Raw genomic sequence first — 21,317 nt, 5'->3', positions numbered from 1 at the left:
CCTCAGAAAAGAAGAAAAGGTAAGGCAGATTTGGTAATCACCAAAGAGCAGCTGGAGGAAGCTCTTGAAGAAATAGAGAAAGAAGAGGCTGAGCCCAAGCTGAAGAAGAAGAAGGCTCCCCTTCAACTTGTGAGTCCTATGGTTGAGATGACTCCAAGAATGAAAAGGATGGCAGATGAACGTGCTTCTGATTTTATATCAGACAAAAAGGAACTAAAAGAACAATACATTCATCAAAGAGATGAAAAGCTCAAGGCTTTGGGTATGGAAGACTGTGATAGGTTCTTCAAAGAGAAATTGGCTGAAGTAAGAGCCATTGCTGGTAAGACTACTGAAGACAGCGAGGAAGAAGAAATGATGATTATTATGGAGGATGCTCCAGGAGATGGAACTTCAGAAGTAGTTCCTCAAGCTGCTGGTCCACAGAAGATCACTTCTGAAGCTGGCCCTGCAGTTCAGGTAATCCAGATTCCAGTCACCCCTATCCCCATTTCACTCTCTTCACCATCAGTACCTGAACCAGTAGAAGACACTTCTGTCTTAGACAGTCTTGCTCTCCACTACTCAGGTGAGTTACCTATAGACAAATTTACCTCAGAAAAGGCCTCTGAAACAACTCCAGAAGCAGCTGCTTCTGAAAATGTTGTTTCAGAAAACCCCCATCAACACACACCTGAACCACATAAACCCACAACACCCCCACAATCACCAATAGCTACCATTGACCCCCAACTCAACACTCAAACATCAACTTCACCACAACAACCACCAACTGAAATTGAACACTCCCCAGAACCAACTCCCATGGATGTTGACAACTCTCAAGTCAATGTTCAAGCCTCAACCTCTACCGCACACATTGCTTCTGACCAGCCCTCATCGTCAAACACACAAACACACTTTACCATTCCAGTTCCTAACCCTGTTCAAGACCTGGAAATCAGTGATTCTGATCTTGAAACCCTTGAACAACCACCCACAAACATCCTGGAATCTGGATATATTAATGCTGAGCTTCTCACAATCCTTAGTCAAATGCATAATCTGGTGGATCAAAGAAGGTCAATTGATCTCACCAACGCATATGAAGACTCCTGGGCATCTCTTCAGAACCGGGCAGCTGAGCTTATTGAAAATGTAAAGGCTAAGTGCATCAGAAGCAAGTAAGCTTCTGTCAGGAATTTAATGGAGCATCTGAAGCAGAATCTCAGAGTAAGAAGTTCTACACTGCTCCTGGCAAACCAGCCTTTCTTCTCAGAAAAGGACTACTTGACCAGAGAAGCAAGGTTGTGTAAGCTTCTGAAGAAACAGATGGCACAGCAGCAGCAAGAGGCTAAGGAAAGGGAACAGGCTCTTCTCCAGAGGCAACAATACCTTGAAGAACTGTTGAAGACAAAAACTGAAGAAATGGAGAAGATGAAGAAACAACAACAAACCAATCATTAGTTGCACACCTTAGTGTTATCTTTTGTTTGTTGTGTGTTTTAAATTTTTAGTCCTTGCTTCTGAAACCATCTTGTTTTATTTTTCTATGCTTCTGAATGCTTAAATGATTCTGACTGCTTAGCTGCTTCTGATATTTGGATATTCATGTTCATATACTTTGGTCTGATTTATTTAGTTAATTTCTTAGTATACTCTCTCATGTTTGAGTTTTTCTCAAATCTCTTTGTCTTTTATGCTTATTTTTATCTCATTTTTTTTTTGATAATGACAAAAGGGGGAGTATATGTGACAAGTATTTAAAGGCTCTGAGCCCCATTAACATTAATGGCATTTGAAATTTTTGAAAAACTTCTATCATTTTTTTTACCTTATTGGTATAAGCTATGAACGAACGAAGAAGTATCAAAATTCAAGTAAAATTAATTGAACCATTCTTCTTATCTATAAGTTAATTCTTTCAATGATTCAATTTTTTAAAGCTCTGATATTTTTATTGTGCGAAAAATGAATTTAGTTAACCTGGATAGAACTTAGGGGGAGCTTACAAACCTCACCTTAAAGACTATCAGACTCAGGGGGAGTTTGAGCTTACAAACCTCAGACTCTGAGCTTACAAACCTCAGAACCCCAAAGTCAACTTGTTAATTAGATTAACAACAATTGAACAATTTTAAATACTTTTGTTTGTCATCATCAAAAAGGGGGAGATTGTTGGAACAAAATGTGTTTAACAATGAACCTTAAAGAGTTTTGATGATAACAAGGTATTAAAAATTGTAAATTGGACTAGCTAATATTTGTTCAAGTGTACAGGACCATAATTATAAAGTTACATCATCATTGGTTCTGAATGAGCAAATAAAGAGCAAAGGAAACAACAAAAATTTGAAGCTTGGACGCTCCTGAAGGCAACTTGTTACTGAAGAGAAAAAGCGCTCCTGAAGTTAAGTCGCTTCTGAAGAAAGGATAGTGCTCCTGAAGTTAAGACGCTTCTGAAGTAAGAATAGTGCTCCTGAAGACAAGAAGTCCAGAAGTCATATCATCAGAAGCTGCATCATCAGAAGCTGCAGAAGTCATATCATCAGAAGCTGCATCATCAGAAGCTGCCTCATCAGAAGCTATTTCACCAGAAGCTGAATCTCAACTGGATTTGCAAAAGATTCAAAGATTGAAGAATTATCAATGCAAAAGCTGTCTATTGGATTCGAAAACACAAACAAAGGATTAGTGGAATTTTGCAACGGTCATTTCAAAGGTGTTTGAAGGCTTGTGCTTGCAATTTGGACGAAAGCGTTGACATTGTACTTTGTACGAATTGTACAACCACGTTCTCCACTACTCTGTTTTGTGTCCACGCTACAAGACAAGAAAACAGCTCCAGAATACGGTTTCGCCTGCATATATGTTCCTTTGGATAAGGAATGGATTTCAAATTTGTTCTTCATAGGACAACAACCAAATCAGGCAAAAGATCATTGGTGAAAGATCAAGCTTCAACAACGACTCTTTGGTGTGCTGGCAATTTCACAACGTCTCTTTCACACCTCTATATAAAGGAGTGAAGACCTAGAGATTTGGTAATGCAAGAACGCTGAACGAAAGACTCATAATATTTTTACAAGTGCCAAACCTCTGCTGAAATTGTTCTGCATTCACTTAGAATTTCTGTGTCTAAAAGTCATATCTTAGAAATTCTTAAGTCCATTGAGTCTGTATCTGATTTGTATTGTGAGCACCTCTGATTGTATATCAAGTGTTCAAACTTAAACAATTTTCTGTGTAATTTTGTTTAGTTAGGAAGTCTCTTGCAGTTGTGCTTGAGCAGGAAGTCTCTTGATTGTGTTCTTGAGCAAAGGAAGTCTCTAGCTTGTGTGCTTGAGCAAAGGAAGTCTCTTGCTTGTGTGCTTGAGCATTTGTAATCAGATATTACTCATAGTGAAATCTCCTTGGAAGTGCAAGGGGGACTGGACTACTTCCGGATTGTGGAAGGAACCAGTATAATTGCTTTGTGTCGTTCTTCTTCTCTCTCTCTGTTTTATTCCGCTGCATTTAGATTCTGATTATCACTTCAGAAGCTGTCTCACTTAGCTTCTGATCAGTGGGTTCAGTTTTTAAGGAGAAACGAAGAATTTTTCAAAACACAATTCAACCCCCCTTCTTGTGTTTTTCTCACCTTCAGCCTCCGCCTCTCCAGACTGATCATGAGTATTCTTACCACCGCCTCTCCAGGCTGATGTTGAGTGTTTAACGTCTCTCCAGACGAACACCGCTCCACTAGGCATCAATCCCAAGGTGACCAACATCACCTTCATCCTCCAAACAACACCACACCATCAGAGCACCTGCATCCTCATAACCCTCAGTGACAATTTGTGCGGAGTTACCATTAATCTCCGGACAATCCTTCATGAAGTGACCCATCTTGTGACAGTTAAAGCATTCAGATTTTGACTTTTTACCACTCTTTCTCCGGTTACCTCTACCTCCACCATTCCCTCTTGTGACACTTAGGCCTTCACCGTTTTCATGAACTCTCAAGTCCTTGGACTTGGTCAACTCCTTGGTTCTCAAAGCCGATTGAACTTCTTCCAAGGTAACAGTGCCTTCTTTGCCATAGAGCATGGTATCTTTGAACGATTCATAAGATTTTGGTAGAGCACACAACAAGAGTATAGCTTTATCTTCATCCTCAAGTTGCACCTCAATATTCTCCAAGTCATCAAGGATTTTGTTGAACTCCGTAAGTTGCTCCATGATTGCCTTTGACTCCACCATCTTGAATGAGTAGAGTTGTTGCTTTAGGAATTGCCGATGAGCCAAAGACTTTGTCATATACAAAGATTCCAACTTTGCCCACATTGATGCCGGGGTTGGTTCCTTTGCTACTTCTCTCAAAACTTTATCTCCGAGGCACAAGACAATGGCACTCCTGGCCTTGTCCACCATCTCGGTCTTCTCCGCACGTGACATGGTGACCGGTAACGCACCTTCACCCTTCAAAGCTTTCTCACACTTTTGTTGTATTAACACCGCTTCCATCTTTACCTTCCATAACCCAAAATCGTTATCTCCGGTAAACTTCTCAATATCCCACTTCGAACCCATGGTACTAGATTATCCTTTGACCTTGCCCCACGGTGGGCGCCAATTGTTGCGGATTCGATGAGAAAACTCACACCAATAACAACTTGATGTGTGGAGCAAGGGATAATAAAGCAACCAATAATCAAAGTGAATAGAACAGTTATAATCACAAGCCAAAAGTAGAAAACAACACAGCAAGAGAAAAGAAGAAGAGAGAACACAAAGAATCTGTTTACCCAGTTCGGTCCAAATTGACCTAGTCTGGGGGAGAGAGCAGCCCTCCGTTCCACTATATGATGAGTAACGTTACAAAAGAGATATCAATGGGTTACAAGAATAAGTCTCCCGCCTAATTCTACCCAAATCCCAGCCTCTTCCCGTAACCAAGAGACTCAATCCTAATAGTGTTTCCCAAGGTGAATCAACCCTCAAAACCTAGTGTTTGTTCCAAAGAGACAAACTCTATACAAACCCTAGTTTTGTTGTTGCCTTTCTAAACCCTTGTTTCAGCCCCCTCTATCTCAAAGTTTACACTGATACAATGCCTATATTTATAGTAAAAGTAACTCCCATAAAATTGTACCAAATCTGGCCCAAAAATACGTTTCTGAAAAAAATCTGCACGCAAAATCGGGCCCCGATTTTTACCATTCGGGCGCCGATTTTTCCAGAACAATAAGCCTCCCAAAGGCAGCCAAAATCGGGCCCCGATTTTTACCATTCGGGCGCCGATTTTTCCAGTGCCAACAAACATGATTTTGGCCTCCAAACTCCAATTTTGAGTCACTTTCACAACAAAAAGATTATTAGATAGATAACATTATCAAAGTTCTCCTGCTTTATTAACAAATTCTTCTCAATTTTTTTTACGAAAATTTCCTTATATCTAATTTTTATACATAAAAGATAAGCTTCTTTTTAATTAAGATCTTTTTAAAAGTACTGTTTGGCATAACTTCTTATAAAGAGCAGTAAAAAATAAGCCGGGCCAAACAAAGCCTTAGATTTTTTTTTTGGTTTCCAGGAGCTTTTGATCACAAGATTGTCACTCAAAGCAATGCATCATACTTGTCTCTTGTGTGTGCTGTACTTGTGTGCATGTAATGGTTGCAATGCACATCATTTTTGCTTATGCTGATAATACATGTTTCAGAACTTCTCATCCATTATATATGTTTGTTATTATGTTAAATATTTGAAGTAAACTTGCTGTTAAATTTTAATTCTCAGATCGACCAGGAAGAAACGATCCTCCACTGACATGGGCACAGAGGCTCAAAGTAGCAGTTGACGTAGTAGCACGTGGCCTGAACTATCTCCATTTTGACCGAGTTGTTCCCCATGGAAACCTTAAAGCTATAAATGTGTTGTTAGATATCGCTGATATGAATGCACGCGTTGCTGATTATTGTCATCACCAACTTATGACTCAAGCTGGTATTATTGAAAAGATTCTAGATACTGGTGCCTTAGGTTATCATGCACCCAAGTTAGCTGCTTCAAAGAAGCCAATGCCTTCCTTCAACTCAGATGTTTATGCTTTTGGCGTGATATTTTTGAAACTTTGATGTTAGAAATGGGAAATCCAGTTGTAGAAAAGGGAATGAAAGAGGTCCTAGGAATAGTGATTCGATGTAATCGATCGATTTCTGAAAGGCATGTTATCAAGACTATATATGAAGATCTTTCTTCTATTTAGTTTGGTGGCCCATGCTAACTACTTGGAATCAATGTCTCGTTGGTACCATCCCATATTTGTTTAGAGTATGGCCTTTTAACATGTTTGTATATTAACCATTTTTTCTTGGTGTGAAGCACATACATGGCTAGCACATGGTTGGATATGACCATTTAATTTTGTCTTAAAATGGTAATATGTCACGAAATGGTCATTTGTTTGCAAGTACAAGAGATGAAAGGTTGTACAAGTTGGCAGAGGAATGATTTAGCAGTTCTATTTTTGGTTCATTTAATTGTTTGCTGCAACTGTAAGAACATTAAGTGCATCTTTGGTTTGAAAGTGAGTTTGTTAGAATCATGTTGTGCCACTGTGCTTTTAGCAAAAGTTATATCTGTTGGATCATTAATCCAACATTAGCCTTATATGTGAATAATTATGTATTGTGGACTGTCATTTAAGTTAGGCCCAATTAAAGTGATCTAATAAGGTTTGGCTAAAGTGGGCTTATGAGTATCTAATAGGGTGTGGGCCTTTAATGTGTAGAGACTAATGGGTAATTCTATTTTTATGATGGGCAAAAATAGAAATACCAATAGTTAACCCTAATTTGGGGGCTATAAATAAAGAGGTCATGGTCCCCAGGTCACACACACCAAGCCGCCGTTTTTTGCTGACATCCCATCATCACAAGGAGATCAAGAGAATAACAAAGGGTTCTCTCAGTGAGAGTGTGTGTTGATCTGGAAGGCCATTACCACATCAACAATCTCCGAATATGAATTCAGGTACGCTTCCGCATATAGATTTGTTATTTCTGATGATTGACATGATTGACTCTAGGGTTTATAATTAAGTTTGGTTCTAACAAGTGGTATCAGAGTCAATCATGTTTAATCATTGAGAAAATAAGTTTTTATATTATATTCGGTTTTGTTTGCTCAACTTTATTTGTCTTGAGCAGTTCTTTCCAGTTTCGGATTCAGATTTTGTAATATAATAATTCGGTTACCACATGTGCATCGTGTATTTATATATATGTTGCGATTCTTTAATTGGTGGTGTGATGCATCAATTAACATGTGATTTTGGTGGTTTCTTTCCTGTATTAAATTTTGTTTTGATTATATCATGTATATGGTTTTGATTATATCATCACTAAACTCTTGCATCATCACTAAACTTTTGCATCATCAAGTATAAGTATGAATTTCATGATTTTAAAATCAATTGTTTTTTTATATAATAAAACCAAATTTATGTGGTTTTGTTTTCTTTATGCTTCGGTAAGTTTTTTATTTATTCTCGGTCTTTGCCTTTTACTGACTGCCTTACCGAATTCAGTATTCAGTTTTTTGGCTATTATTTTATGAATTTATGTTTTTCGATTATGAATGGTACTGCACTCATCGATTTTGTAGACTGAAATCATGGGCCTCAATTTTCTTTTAGTGTCCAACAGAAATTATGTTCCAAAATTGTATATTCATATTTAAAGGAAAAATGGAACAAAACTTCAGTACTGTTTGGAAATAAAATTGCAAGAGGCATTGTTGTACTTGCAACTTCGGTTATAGTTTTTGGTTAGTAATTTAAAATTTAAATATTGAACAATTTAGGTATATATTTTTGGATGAATTAATTGAAGCAATATGTCGCCAAAGTGACCTTTTTGTGAGATTAATTTATTTTAAAATATAAAAAGGTTATTTTTAAGTTTTGGTTAAGTAATTATAAATTCAAATAAGGAACGGTTTACTTATATATTTTGAGATAAGTTGATTGAAGCACTATGTCGCCAAAGTGACCTCTTTTGTGGAAATTAATTTATTTTGAAATATAAAAGGTTGTGCGTTTGTAACTTATGTGAATAACTAATCGGCCCAAAGGAAGGTTGTTATTTTACAGAATTTCAAGTGCACCTGTGGTAATAAACATGTGATAATTATTCGGTTTTACGTGTGAATAATGAATTGGCCCAAAGGAAAATTTATTGTTTGACATGTTCTTATTATCAGTGTTTGATTACTGCGCCAAGGTATCACTGAAAAGTTAATATTTTATCCAAAGATAGAATGTTAATGGATTCACGATATCTTGTAATAGGATTTACCTTTATTTGAATTTAGTATTACTTTTATTCTAAGGTTTATATGAGCATGTTTTGCTTGTTTGTTGTTCTCTGTTCGGTTATAAATGATCTTATGAATATTACACCCAACATCAGTTATTTTGTTAAATGGCTCAAACTTCAATTTCTAGAAAGTAAATATTTTGATAGTTACTTGAAGTTATGGCTATCAACATTGCGTTAAGGTCTGACTCTCTCTTACCTCTTACGGATGAGAGTATCTCTAAAATAAAGAAGTGAGAGAAGTCAAAATTGCATGTGTTTGATGATAATGATGAAGGCCATCCGAAAACATTTAAGGGCAAACTATCTGAAAAGATAATTACAGTTAAGGATTTCATTTAATTTAAGATATTGAAAAGATGTTTGTCAAGCACGAAAAGTCCAAGATAGATACATTTTTGACGAACTTTAATTCGATAAAGTGTAAGGATAAGGAAGCTGCGAATACAGTGTCTCGAAAGAGATAACAAAAGTTATTTATTTTGTGGAGCTAAAAAGGTATATATGTTTCTTAATTTGGTTTGTTCTGAGATCAATTTAACTTTCGTACCTAGTGTGTCTATGCAGTGTTGTCTAAATTGTTGAAAACTAAGTGATGGTGAAAAATACATCTATATTGATGACAACGATACAGTTTAGGTTGAGGCAATTGGAAAGTTTAGATTATCATTAAAGAAAGGATTTTATTTGGATCTTGACTAGAGCGTCTTATAAGACGAAATTTGTTTTCTCTTTCTTCTTTGAGCAAGTTTGGTTTTTTCTTGTTCATTTGGAAATGGAAAATTTAGCTTGTTTTAAGATTCAAAATTGGTTCATTCCGGTTCCTTATCAAGTTATGATAATCTTTATTTGGTTGACACAATTGCTTCATTTAATGAAACACTGCAGTCAAGCACATTAATTAAGTATAAAAGGGAAATGAGTTAATGAGAATTATGTTGCATTATGACACAAGAGATTGGGTCACATCTCCAAATGGACAATATAGAGACTTGTGTCAAATGAAATTCTAGAACTGGGAAACAAACCAATACAAGGAGATTTAAGGCCAATAGGACCTCATGCGTCTTAAATGTTAAACATACCAATATTTGTGGGCCATTCCCTACAGTTTCTTGGAATGGTCAACAATATCTTATAACGTTCATAGACGACTTTTGGTAAATATGGCTGCATTTATCTCATTTATGAAATGGAAAAGTCTTTGGTCATGTTCAAAATATTTTAAGGTTGAAGTTGAGAATCCACTCAACTAAATAATAAAAGACGTCAGATCAAACCTTGGTGGTGAATATCATGCCAGATATAACGGTTCAGGTGAACATTGTCCAAGACGAGTTGATAAATTCCTAGAGGAATGTGATATCGTCTCGTAACACACTATGTCAAGTTTTATTACTATGAATAGTGTATCTAAAAGGCGAAACAGAATGCTTAAAGTTATGGTAAGAAGTATGATTTCTCATTCTAACTTACCAGTAAGAAGTTTGTAAGGAGAAGCAATTAAAATTGCAGCATATATCCTTAATAGGGTTCCAACTAAATAAACTACACAAACTCCTTACAAACTTTGGATAGGAAAAAAAAGAGCCTATTTTAAAGCATTTACATGTTTGGGGTTGTCCAACTGAAGCAAGGCCTTATAGGCCAAGTGAAAAGAAGCTGGACTCAAGGACCGTGAGTTTTTTGTTTTGTTGGATATTCTAAAAATGAACTAGGGGTATAAATTTTATGATCCCATAAAAAAAGTCGATTTTCAAATTAGGAGATGCCTGTTTTTTTTTTTAGGATGTCGAGTTTGCAAGGGGAGATATGGTTAAGGACTTTGATGTTGAAGAGGAATATCTTGATATTTCTACAGGTGTCATTGACATTGCGAAAGATCATTTTCTTGACTTTGTCTAAGACACAATAAATCAAAACAATGTTGAAATCCCCATGCAAGAAATTGTTCCAAAAGAACAAACTCTTACATCTCAAAAACATATGCCATTAAGGAGATCCACAAGAGAAAAGAGAAATAAAATACAATATGAATATATTGTGTTTATCCAGGAACATGAGGTTGCCATTAGAATGATGGATGATGATTCGATCAACTTCCGTCAAGCCATGGAAAGTTAGAATTCTTGAAGGTGGATTGATGCCATGAATTACTAGATTAAATCCATAAAGGACAACGACATTTATGATATTGTCCCATTGCCACAAGGTCCGGAAATTATTGGTTTCAAATAGATATTTAAGACCAATAATGATTCCAATCGCGATGTGGAGAGATACAAAGCTTGTCTTGTCATATAAATGGTTTATACAAAAGAAATGCATTGATTTTAAAGAGACTTTCTCTCTAGTTTGTTTGAAAGACTCTTTTAGGACTAAAATGACATTGGCGGCATATTTTAATCTTGAGTTATATCAAATGGATGTAAAGACTTTGTTTCTAAATTGCAACATTGACGAGACACTTTATGGTGCAACTGGAAAACTTTGTTTCAAAAGATTCAAAGGATATGGTTAGCAAACTTAAGAAATCCATGTATGGGCTCAAGCAAGAATCTCGACAATGGTATTTCAAATTTCATCAAGTGATCATCTCGTTTGGTTTTGAGGTGAATTTGGTTGATGATTGGATATATCATAAGTTCTGTGGGAGTAAGTATATATTTTATATGCTAATGATATTTTGCTTGCTAATAACAATATAGACTTGTTGCATGAAACCATGAGATTTCCAGCAAGAATTTTGAGATGAAAGATCTTGGTCATGTATCTTTGGTATTGGGCATTCAGATATACCGGGATCGTTATCGGGGTATTCTTGGATTATCCCAAAAGAGCTATATTGAAAAAGTTCTAAAAAGATATGGCATGCAAGATAGTAAACCAATAGATACCCCTGATGGCTAAGGGAGACAAGTTTAGTCTCAATAAGTGCCCTAAAATGATTTTGAAGAAAAGAAAATGCAGAGGATTCTCTATGCATCGGTTGTAAGGAGTCTAATGTATGTTCATGTTTGTACGCGTCTAGATTTAAGTAATTCAGGTTAGAGCATTAGAAAGCAGTCAAACGGGTCATGCGGTACTTAAAGAGAACAAAAGACTACATGCTCACATGTTGGAGGTCAGATCAGTTTTGAGATCATTATGTATACTGACTCCAACTGTGTTGGATGCAAAGATTTTATTTTATGAGGCATCTAACCATAGTACATAACTGAGATAATTTGTCACGGGGCTGCACATAGTGAATATGGAATTGAAAGACCACTAAAGTTATTTTGTGACAATTTATCAATAGTTCTATTTTGTAATAATAACAGGAACTTGACGAAGTACAGACACAAAGAGATCAAGTTCTTGGTTGTTCAAGAAAGATTTCAGAGTGAATAGTTGTCTATTGAGCATATCAGGACAAACCCCATGGTTGCGGATCCGCTTACGATAGAGTTGTCACCCAAAAGGTTTCATGAGCATATTGCTCGTATGGGTGTTTTGGCATTAAGTGATATTCGGTTTTAGTGGGAGTTTGTTATTTTAAATGCTTTTATGATATAGACATATTTCAGGTTAGGTAAGGCTTAAGGATATTTTCTGCAGAAATAAAGTTTTGGTAGTTTACACTCTGATTTTGGTTAAGGTTTGATCTCACTAAGGATTAAGTAGGACCAATTGGAATTAGGCATGTTTAGATCACATGACATGAAAATTCCATGCTACACATCCACATCATGATCCATGTCATTCTTTTGTGTTAGCATATGTGACCATTGATGGGTTTAGTTACGAAAGTTGTAACGAAAACTGCTTTGATCCTATGTTGACATTATTGATGGACCGGATTGGTTATAGATACATTCAGTAACGACAGTCATTTGAGCTCATAAGGATAATTTTTGCAATGCATAATTATAAGGTTGCACATATAGTCCAAGTGGGAGATTGTTGGATCATTAATCCAACATTGGCCTTATATGTGAATAATTATGTATTGTGGACTGTCATTTAAGTTAGGCCCAATTAAAGTGATCTAATAAGGTTTGGCTAAAGTGGGCTTATGAGTATCTAATAGGGTGTGGGCCTTTTAATGTGTAGAGACTAATGGGTAATTCTATTTTTATGATGGGCTAAAATAGAAATACCAATAGTTAACCCTAATTTGGGGGCTATAAATAAAGAGGTCATGGTCCCCAGGTCACACACACCAAGCCGCCGTTCTTTGCTGACATCCCATCATCACAAGGAGATCAAGAGAATAACAAAGGGTTCTCTCAGTGAGAGTGTGTGTTGATCTGGAAGGCCATTACCACATCAACAATCTCCGAATATGAATTCAGGTACGCTTCCGCATATAGATTTGTTATTTCTGATGTTTGACATGATTGACTCTAGGGTTTATAATTAAGTTTGGTTCTAACAATATCTTGAAGTTCCAACAAAATTAAATTTTACTGTGTTTTTGTCAAACTCATCTTGATTCTATATATACACTTAAACTTATTATTGAACAAACTCATGTGATTTTCACGAAGTTGTGTGTTACCAAGACGAGTTTAATTCCAAAGTATTTTTAATTTTATTTTATAAATTTGGACATTTGGAAAATAGGATTTAGAGTGTTTGATTCTTGGATTATGACCGGTAGCAATGAGAATCAAGATATGGAGCTCATTATTTGTGATGCAAAGGTTAGAGGAGTTAATTAAGATTTGTTGTAATTTCCTTTATGATTTATCAATGTTACTTATTAGTGTACATTTTGATTTATTTCTGTTTTTTGGTTTCTTTCTCGTATTTAGGGTGACTAGTTCATGATAACTCGATATAGAGAATTGAAGCATTGAAAGGCTTTGTTCGAGGAAAGCAAAACTTATACTCCCTCTGGTCACATTTATAAGCAAAAAATAACTTTTTAAGTACATTGAATAACCAATGTATCTAACATATAAATGTGACCGGATACATTAATTATTCAATGAACCTAAAAAGGTGTTTTTTGCTTATAAATGTGACCGGAGGGAGTACTTTGTATAGTTGTCAAGTGTTTGATAATGACATTGCATTTAAGCCCGTTGACCATCCCTTTAAGGTTATTTTTGGTTCTGGTACAAAGGTGCAGAAGGGTGACAAGTTAACTAACATTCCTACTCATGATATTAAGTTTGGCTTCTCTCAATTCACTACCATCAATATCTACCATATATTTGACAAAGTTCTACTATTATAAGTGGTTCACACTACACCATGAATTAATAATTGGGTTAGTAGGTTTTTACCCCCCTGCCATTTGGGGGTCTTTTGGTTTACACCCTGTCCAAAAAAAAAACTTGGAGATTTCCCCTTGTAAAATAAAGATTCTTTGATTTACCCCCCTAAAGCCATCTGACTAAATTAATGAGATGATATGGCATGCTATGTGTTATTTTTTTTAGTTTTGATTTTTTTTAAATTCCACGTGGCACACATAATAATTTTTTTTTTACAAAAAAAATTGTTTAAGATGTGAAATACCTAAAATATCCTTAATGCCAAATTAAAAATTCCAATTTCTTTTCTCCTCCCGCGCCTCTTCTTCTCTCCTCCTTCATCATATTCATCAACACAACATCAATCTCATCATCTTTTTTTTCCAGAAACTCTAAAACACAACACAACAACACATCAATCTCATCATTTTTGTCTCCAGAAACTACACAACAACAACCCATTCCCTCTCTTCCTCCTTCATAAATCAGAACATTCCTTCTCAACACAAAAACAAATTTCGACAACAAAAAAGAAGAGGAAGGAATCAAAATGCGCCCCCTGTTCAAAGAAGAAGAGGAATTAAAATGTGTCCGATTCGAATCTTACAAGAGAAATATGGGGATTTGAGGATTTTAGGGATTTAAAAAATTGGGGTTTTTTTGAATAAGTCTTTTCCATAAGATTTTGTTTGGAATTGGGTTGAAGAAGAAGATAGAATTGATTTGATTTTGTTGTTCTTCTTCTTGTTGATGTTGTTGAACGAGAGGAAAAGAAGAAGAAGAAGAGGATGAAGAGAAGAGGAAGGGGGGAAAAGAAGGATACGTTGGAATACGGTGGCCACCGTGAAATCTTCAAAAACAATAGAAAATAAATACGAATGCTTTCATTGTTTTAGTTGTGACACACTCTCTTAGTAGCAGATGAGATGACAAATTAGTGGGATGGTGACAATCAACACTGTTTATTATAAGGCCTTAAACCGAGATTAAGAGCTCAAATGCTTCCTCCTAAATAAAACTAGCAACTAACCCGTGCTAAGCACGGCCCGTGCTAAGCACGGACTAATTCGAAGAGGGGGGTGTGCATCAAACTACATTGCAGTCTTATATGAATTGAGAAGATAAGAAAAAACTATGATAAAGTGGACGTTAATGGTAAAAGGTAAGATTATTTTGATTTCCTTTGAGATTTTTTTAAATAACACATACACCCCTTCTAATTTTCCAAACACATCAATCTCCCTTCATTTTATTCATTTCAATAACTTTGTAAATATACAATTATTTAATCAGTCATTTTGGTTTGTTTGTATCAGCTTTCTCTTTTCACAAATAAGTTAAATGAAGTGTTTTTCTCGCAATGGTGAAACAATAACATCATTTGTTTTTACCACCAAATAAAATCTAACATCGACAATTAGAGAAGAGATCAAAAGAGAATATAGAAATGAGAATTTTTTTTGGTGGATGGACATTGTGGTTGATCAATGAAGAGGAAATAATCTTCAATATATCTGTTTTATTACATTAGAGAAATGGAAAGAAAAATGGTCGAAAATTAAATGAGTTTGATACTTGTATTAAGAAGTTAATTGCTCAAAATAAATGGAATTACTAAAGTTTAAACCATGTTATATTATAAGAGAAGTGCTTGTCAATTTGATAAAAAAAAAAATTAGTATTTAGTTAAAAATAGAGCGGGTGTTTGTGTTATTTAAGAAGATCTCAAGGGAGGTTAGTGTAATTATATGTAAAAATATTTAAAATAGTAAAGATTTCATTATTGATAAAGATGTCGTTATGAGTCCCGTGTATAAATTGTACAACTGTATTATTTACTGTGCTGACGGCCGATCCATTAATTGTTTTTCACAAAGGTTCACTTTTTATATTTTTTTTAACCTGATTTCGCGCCTGTATATGGGTTTGCTAGGTTGCGCCCGTGATTAGTGAATTTTTTTTAGGATAGATTTGGGTCGATCCACTTTGTCTGATTTATTATGTTGTATCCCCATTTTGGGTACCTGAGTTAGGTCTAATGCCCTCAGACTCTTTATCTATTTCTTTTTATTTAATATAATTTTTCTTTTGACTAAGAAAACAATAAAGAAAAACAAAGGCAAATTATTTTTAGAAAAGGAGCAATCTTAAAAATGTCTAATTTTTTGAAAAATAGATATATGCTTTGTAATAAATATTTTGTAACTTTCTTGAAATTATGTTTTTTTTAATGTTTTTAAGAATGAAGTTTTGTTATTTTGTGATTATCAATCAGATATAATTGAATGTTTTTTTTTATTTTCTTAATGAAAATATTTTTTTTCAGTGTTTTTGTTAGTATCAAAGATAACTGTCTCAACCGTATTTTATTATTTTATTGATTGTATTTATTAGACTAAATATGTAAACAATTGTCATTTTTTTCATTGGATTACCTACAGAAGAAAAACTTATAGAAATGTCTATTGCATCCTAAAATCTAAAAAATCATAGCAAGTTAGTTATGTTGCATCAAATATACTCATTTTCAGATAAAAGCACGTGAACATCATATAATATTTTTTGGTACAATCACAAAACCTATTTTTAATAAATGTAAATTGAATATATGGTTCACTTTTAATAAAATAAAAATTAATTTTGATATTGAATAAAAAAATAAATATTTTGATATTCAATCATTTAGAGATTATTTTTGAAAAGGCATAATCAATTTTGTGTTTGTTTATCGTAATAACAATCACTTCTTTGAAGAAAAAAAATTGTTTGGATACAACTATATAAAATGGATTTTGTGTTACAAAATTATCTTCTTGTTTAAATTTTTTTAAAAAAAGTTATAGCAAACCCGGTAGAGCTTATTTGTTACGAATTAAAATAAAAATAATACTGACATTCAATAATTTAGTGATTTTTTTAAATTTTTATAAAAATATCATAATCTATTTTGTGTTTTTTTATGGTAATAAAATCTTTTTTTTTTAAAATATTGTAGTTTGTTTAGATACATCAATATAAGTCCTCGTGAGCTTAGTTCCGTTGGTTTGGACAATTCATAAAATATGCAAGGTCCGAGTTCGAATCCCGGCCACCACAAAAAAAGAAGATACATCCATATAAAAGAAACTTTTTGTTGCAAAATCGCATCAATCTTTTGAAATTTATGTTCTCTCTCAGCTAAATTGTGTTTTTACTGATCATTACCTTTCATAATTAGAGAAAGATAATAGATTGTATTTTTTTTTTAGCTCTTTGGATATTTAAAAGTTGAATTATAAGAAGATTTGTTTAGATTGGGATTAAGATTAAGTTTGTTTGGGGATTACGTTAGTGCATTTTATCGAGTGAGTTTGTTTTAATTTGTTTTTGAAAGAGAAAAAATAGGGGGAAGTTGAAGCAAAAGACACAAAATAATATAATTTTGATGACGTGTCAAAAGATTAAGAAGGGGTAAGATTGTATTTTTGGTAGACATTAAGTTTCATGATTAGAGAATAGAAGATTGTAATTTTTTTAACTCTTTAGATATTTAAAAGTTGAACTCTAGAAAAATTTGTTAGTTTCATGATTAGAGAATAGAAGATTGTAATTTTTTTAACTCTTTAGATATTTAAAAGTTGAACTCTAGAAAAATTTGTTTTGATTGAGATTAAGATTAAGTTTGTTTTTTCTTTAAAAAATATTTAGCTAGTGCATTTTATTTGAGTGAGTTTGTTTTAATTTGTTTTTAAGAGAGAAAAAATAGGGGGAGGTTGAAACAAAAGACACAAAAGAATACAATTTTGATGACGTGTCAAAATATTAAGAAGGGGTAAAATTGTATTTTTGGTAGTTAGTAAAATAGATGTTGATGAGAATTTTGCAAAAGTGTGTAGTACTAAATGCGAAGCACCAGAAAATAGATTCAGAAAAGACAAGGAAAACAAACACATTTCAACATCAACAAATACTAAAACCCTAAATCAACCAAAACGCATCAGCTCCACTCAACTCAGCTCGCCGATAAAACCCTAGAACATACGTTCCTTCCTTTCAATGGCGGGTGATGTTCTTCCGCCGGAAATAGTCTCTGAAATCTTCTCCCGCTTACCAGTAAAATCACTTCTTCGATTCCGATCAACTTCAAAATCACTTAAATCCATAATCGATTCTCACAACTTCACTAATCTTCACCTCAAAAATTCCATCAATCGATCCTTAATCCTTCGACACGACTTCAATCTCTACCAAATCAATGATGATGATGATTTCTCTAAGTCAATTATTCCTCTCAACCATCCTTTCAAGACCGCTCCTGTCACGCGTGCCAGCTTCATGCCTCTTATTGGTTCATGCAACGGCCTCCTCGCCATTTCCAATAGCCAAATCTGCTTCACGGATCCTTACGGCCCCAACGAAATCACTATCTGGAATCTTAACACCCGTAAACATCGTATTATCCCTTTTCTCCCTCTCCCTATCCCTAACATTCTTGAGTCTGAAAACATCAATCGCGCCGGTGTATGCGTTCACGGCTTCGGTTTTGATTCATTAACCGGCGATTACAAAATCCTTAGAATCTCTTGGATAGCCGACCTACATTACTCTTTTGATCCACAGGTGAGACTCTTCAGCTCAAAAACAAACTCGTGGAAAATCATTCCCAGTATGCCGTACGCTCTTTACTATACTCAAGCCATGGGTGTTTTTGTTCAGAATTCTCTTCACTGGGTAATGACTCCTACAATTAAAGAGTCACACCCTTGTTTCATTGTCGCTTTTAACCTAACACTTGAGATTTTCAACGTGGTTCCTCTTCCTGCTGAAATAGAAGGTGAAGAGGTTAATAGTAATGAGAGTTCTACAATTGCTGTCTCTGTTTTAGGAGAGTGTCTTTGTATGACTGTGAATTATGAAACTACTAAAATTGATGTTTGGGTGATGAAAGAATATGGATCTAGAGATAGTTGGTGTAAACTTTTTACTTTGGATAAATCGCGGTTTGCTCTGAAATCTTCGAGTCCTTTATGTTTTTCTAGTGATGGAAGTAAGGTTCTGTTGAAAATAAATTGTAAGGAGCTGTTTTGGTATGATTTGAAGAATGAACAAGTTAGTTATGTTGAAGGAATTCCTAATTTGGATGAAGCTATGATCTGCGTTGAAAGTCTTGTACCACCACCCTTTCCTGTTGATAATTCTGTGAAGGAGAATCGTACAAGAAAGAGCAAGAGAAGGTACTTTTTACTGATTATCTGAGTTTTTGCCATGTATAAGTTAATGTTAGTTCAATGGACCCATATATGATATATGTAGTTATACAAGGACTCTTGAATTACTTTGTAGTCTCTAATGAGTGTATGCTGGATTTCAAAAGAAATAAAAAATTGACAACAATGTATGCTACGTGACAGCAAATTCTTCCCTTTGCATCATGTCATTTAACGTATTTGCCTCACCCTAAGGGAAAAATGACTTTTATTATTGTTTTTTCTTTTGCCAAGTGTGTTTACCAAAACCATTATAGATCTTGTGTATCTATTTCTAGGCGATATTAAATTACCTCGTATACAGCACCATTATGTGGATATTTGAATATTTGTTGTATACCTTTATGTTCTGAATTACATTTATATATTTGTTTTTGGCGAGACTTTAAACGATCCTAATTGTTCTATAGACTAATTTTCTTGGAGAAGTTGCCTTAACAAACGATTTGATAGCCAGCATATGGCTGCTTGTTTATGTCCAGTCAAGTGAAATTCAACCTTGTTTCTTTGTGTTTGGCTACTAGTTCTACATTCTTGCGGTTGGATTCTGCAGAAAATATGTTTGCATGCTTGTTCAAATCGAGTGAATTGAGTTATGAAAGTCGATCCTAATTTTGCTAAATGGCAACATACAACAATGAAGCGAGATAAAAAAATATACATATTGTGTGTTCAAGGATGCAGAATTTTTTGAATCAGCATGATGTATACCTTTTTGAAGCTTGCCTTTAAGGGAAGGTGGAAGAGAGGTTATAAAAGTCTAAGAACGATCTATAAAAGATAACCTACATTCATCACAACTTAGGATCACAAAACAAGTAAACTAATCCACTATAGTTTACACAAATTCATGTAATGGTGTTTGCTGTTGCACGCAGAATTGTTCATGGCTTTCGTTATGAACTTTACTCCAAATGCTTGTTAAAATACTTAAGTTTGGAGGATTTAATTATCGTTTGGTGCAAAAGTGGTTGCACCCGAAGCTTGAAGTAAGTAATGTTTTCTTGAAATTTTAATGATATTCCATTGCAATTCTGTTTGTAATCTTATTATGTAAATGAATGTTAAGTGATTTGAAAACAAGGAATGAGGGTTTCAGTGACTGAATTTGTACCAAAGTGTTGTAGATACTATTTAGAAGTAAATAGTAAATTGAGGCTAAATTAGTTATACTAGAGTGCAAGGGTGCATGCGAAATATTTAGAGTATGTACCTAAGAGAAGAATTTCGTCTATATTTTGGTATGAATCTCTAAACACAATTAGCTAAAGAATTTGCTGAAAGAAAGAATTTTGGTATGATTTGGTTTTTTTTTCTTTTTTATTCATTGTTTGAGATTTTCACTCCTAAATAGTTTTTTTGACCAACTTATTTCTGAATGTTGAGACTATTCCACCCTGTCGTGGTATGTAAAAAGAAGAAAGTTGTTGAGAAATTGGCCTACTATGAAATTACTCTAAGCTTATGCATAATTCCTTTCAAAAGCATGGTTTTTTATCAATTATTCTTTTGTGATATTGTTGAACTTACTTCGATGAGATTCATTTTTTCTTTCCACAGGGACGACTTCTTGGCCCGAGGATTTAAATTGAGGTTGTAAGGGATGGAAGGAAGGACCTGTGATGTGCAGCAGCTGAAACAGGATACTCAAGTTGTTTCTTGTGATGGAATTAGTCTGCTTGGTTTGTGCGATAGGTTGAATCGATAATGAATGGAGCTGCACTCATTTTTATCTCTCATTTTGAATTGTATGTCTGAGATCACACTTATCCCTCTTGTTTGCGGTGCGAAGTATTTGATGATGAATCATCTCCGTCTGCTTTTATCTTTTACTTCTAGTACTGTTGAGAAAATATGGAATAGTCCATATTTCCTTATATGATATTTGTAATTGAAACTCTCTACTTGCTACTTCTGCATTGAAACTATCTACTTGCTACTTATGCAATTAAATTCAAAGATCTCACTCTCTACTTCTTGATTTGGAAATTATTATCAAGTTAGAACCTTTTGTATTAACATTTAACCTTATGATCATATTGCACGTATTACAGATGCAGAGTTTATTACATCCTCTTCTACATTTTGGTCTATTGAATCACCTGAGCTAACAAATATAATGATTGTTTGGTGGTGATTGCGATATTTCAGTATAGGGATTATTCTAATCGTAAATTGCTGGTAGTTCATTTTGTTATTAAACAAAAGCATAATGTTGATGCCATGGTGCAAAAGCTACTTTCTGTATCGCATCAGTATTTTTATTTATTTATTTATTTTTATTTTTTTATAATTTCATTTATTTTTTCGGTATTTTTTTTATTTTATAATTTTATTTATTTTGTAATTGTTTGGAAATTCTAAAGTGAGTGTCTATTTTTGGGAAGTGGAAATAGCAAGTTGTGCGATTCTGATCCTTATTATAGTATATGGAATAACAATGCACAAATTGTAAACTTGTAATCCAAGATTAATAATGAGCT

The 21,317-nt window shown here is 34.3% G+C and overlaps 1 protein-coding gene across 2 annotated transcripts; it reads left to right on the top strand.

Annotated features, from left to right (window-relative positions):
* Window positions 1–17,457: 17,457 nt before the first annotated feature.
* LOC146944740 (F-box protein CPR1-like) lies at window positions 17,458–20,823 on the top strand. Of its 2 annotated transcripts, XM_085743092.1 has the most exons (3): window positions 17,488–18,801; window positions 19,713–19,823; window positions 20,395–20,823. In XM_085743092.1, the coding sequence occupies exons 1-3, from the start codon at window positions 17,624–17,626 to the stop codon at window positions 20,432–20,434; spliced, it is 1,329 nt and encodes a 442-aa protein (XP_085599218.1). In that variant the 5' UTR covers window positions 17,488–17,623; the 3' UTR covers window positions 20,435–20,823. The 2 variants fall into 2 exon arrangements, with proteins under 2 accessions (XP_085599219.1, XP_085599218.1); XM_085743093.1 differs by lacking the exon at window positions 19,713–19,823 and having other exon boundaries at window positions 17,458–18,801.
* Window positions 20,824–21,317: the final 494 nt, after the last annotated feature.

Source organism: Medicago sativa, chromosome 2 (assembly GCF_051527215.1).
Source record: "Medicago sativa cultivar Bolivia chromosome 2, Bolivia_mono, whole genome shotgun sequence".
Classification (NCBI taxonomy): Eukaryota; Viridiplantae; Streptophyta; class Magnoliopsida; order Fabales; family Fabaceae; genus Medicago; species Medicago sativa.
Note: the sequence above shows the minus strand (reverse complement) of the source record. Positions and strands in the feature narration are given on the sequence as shown.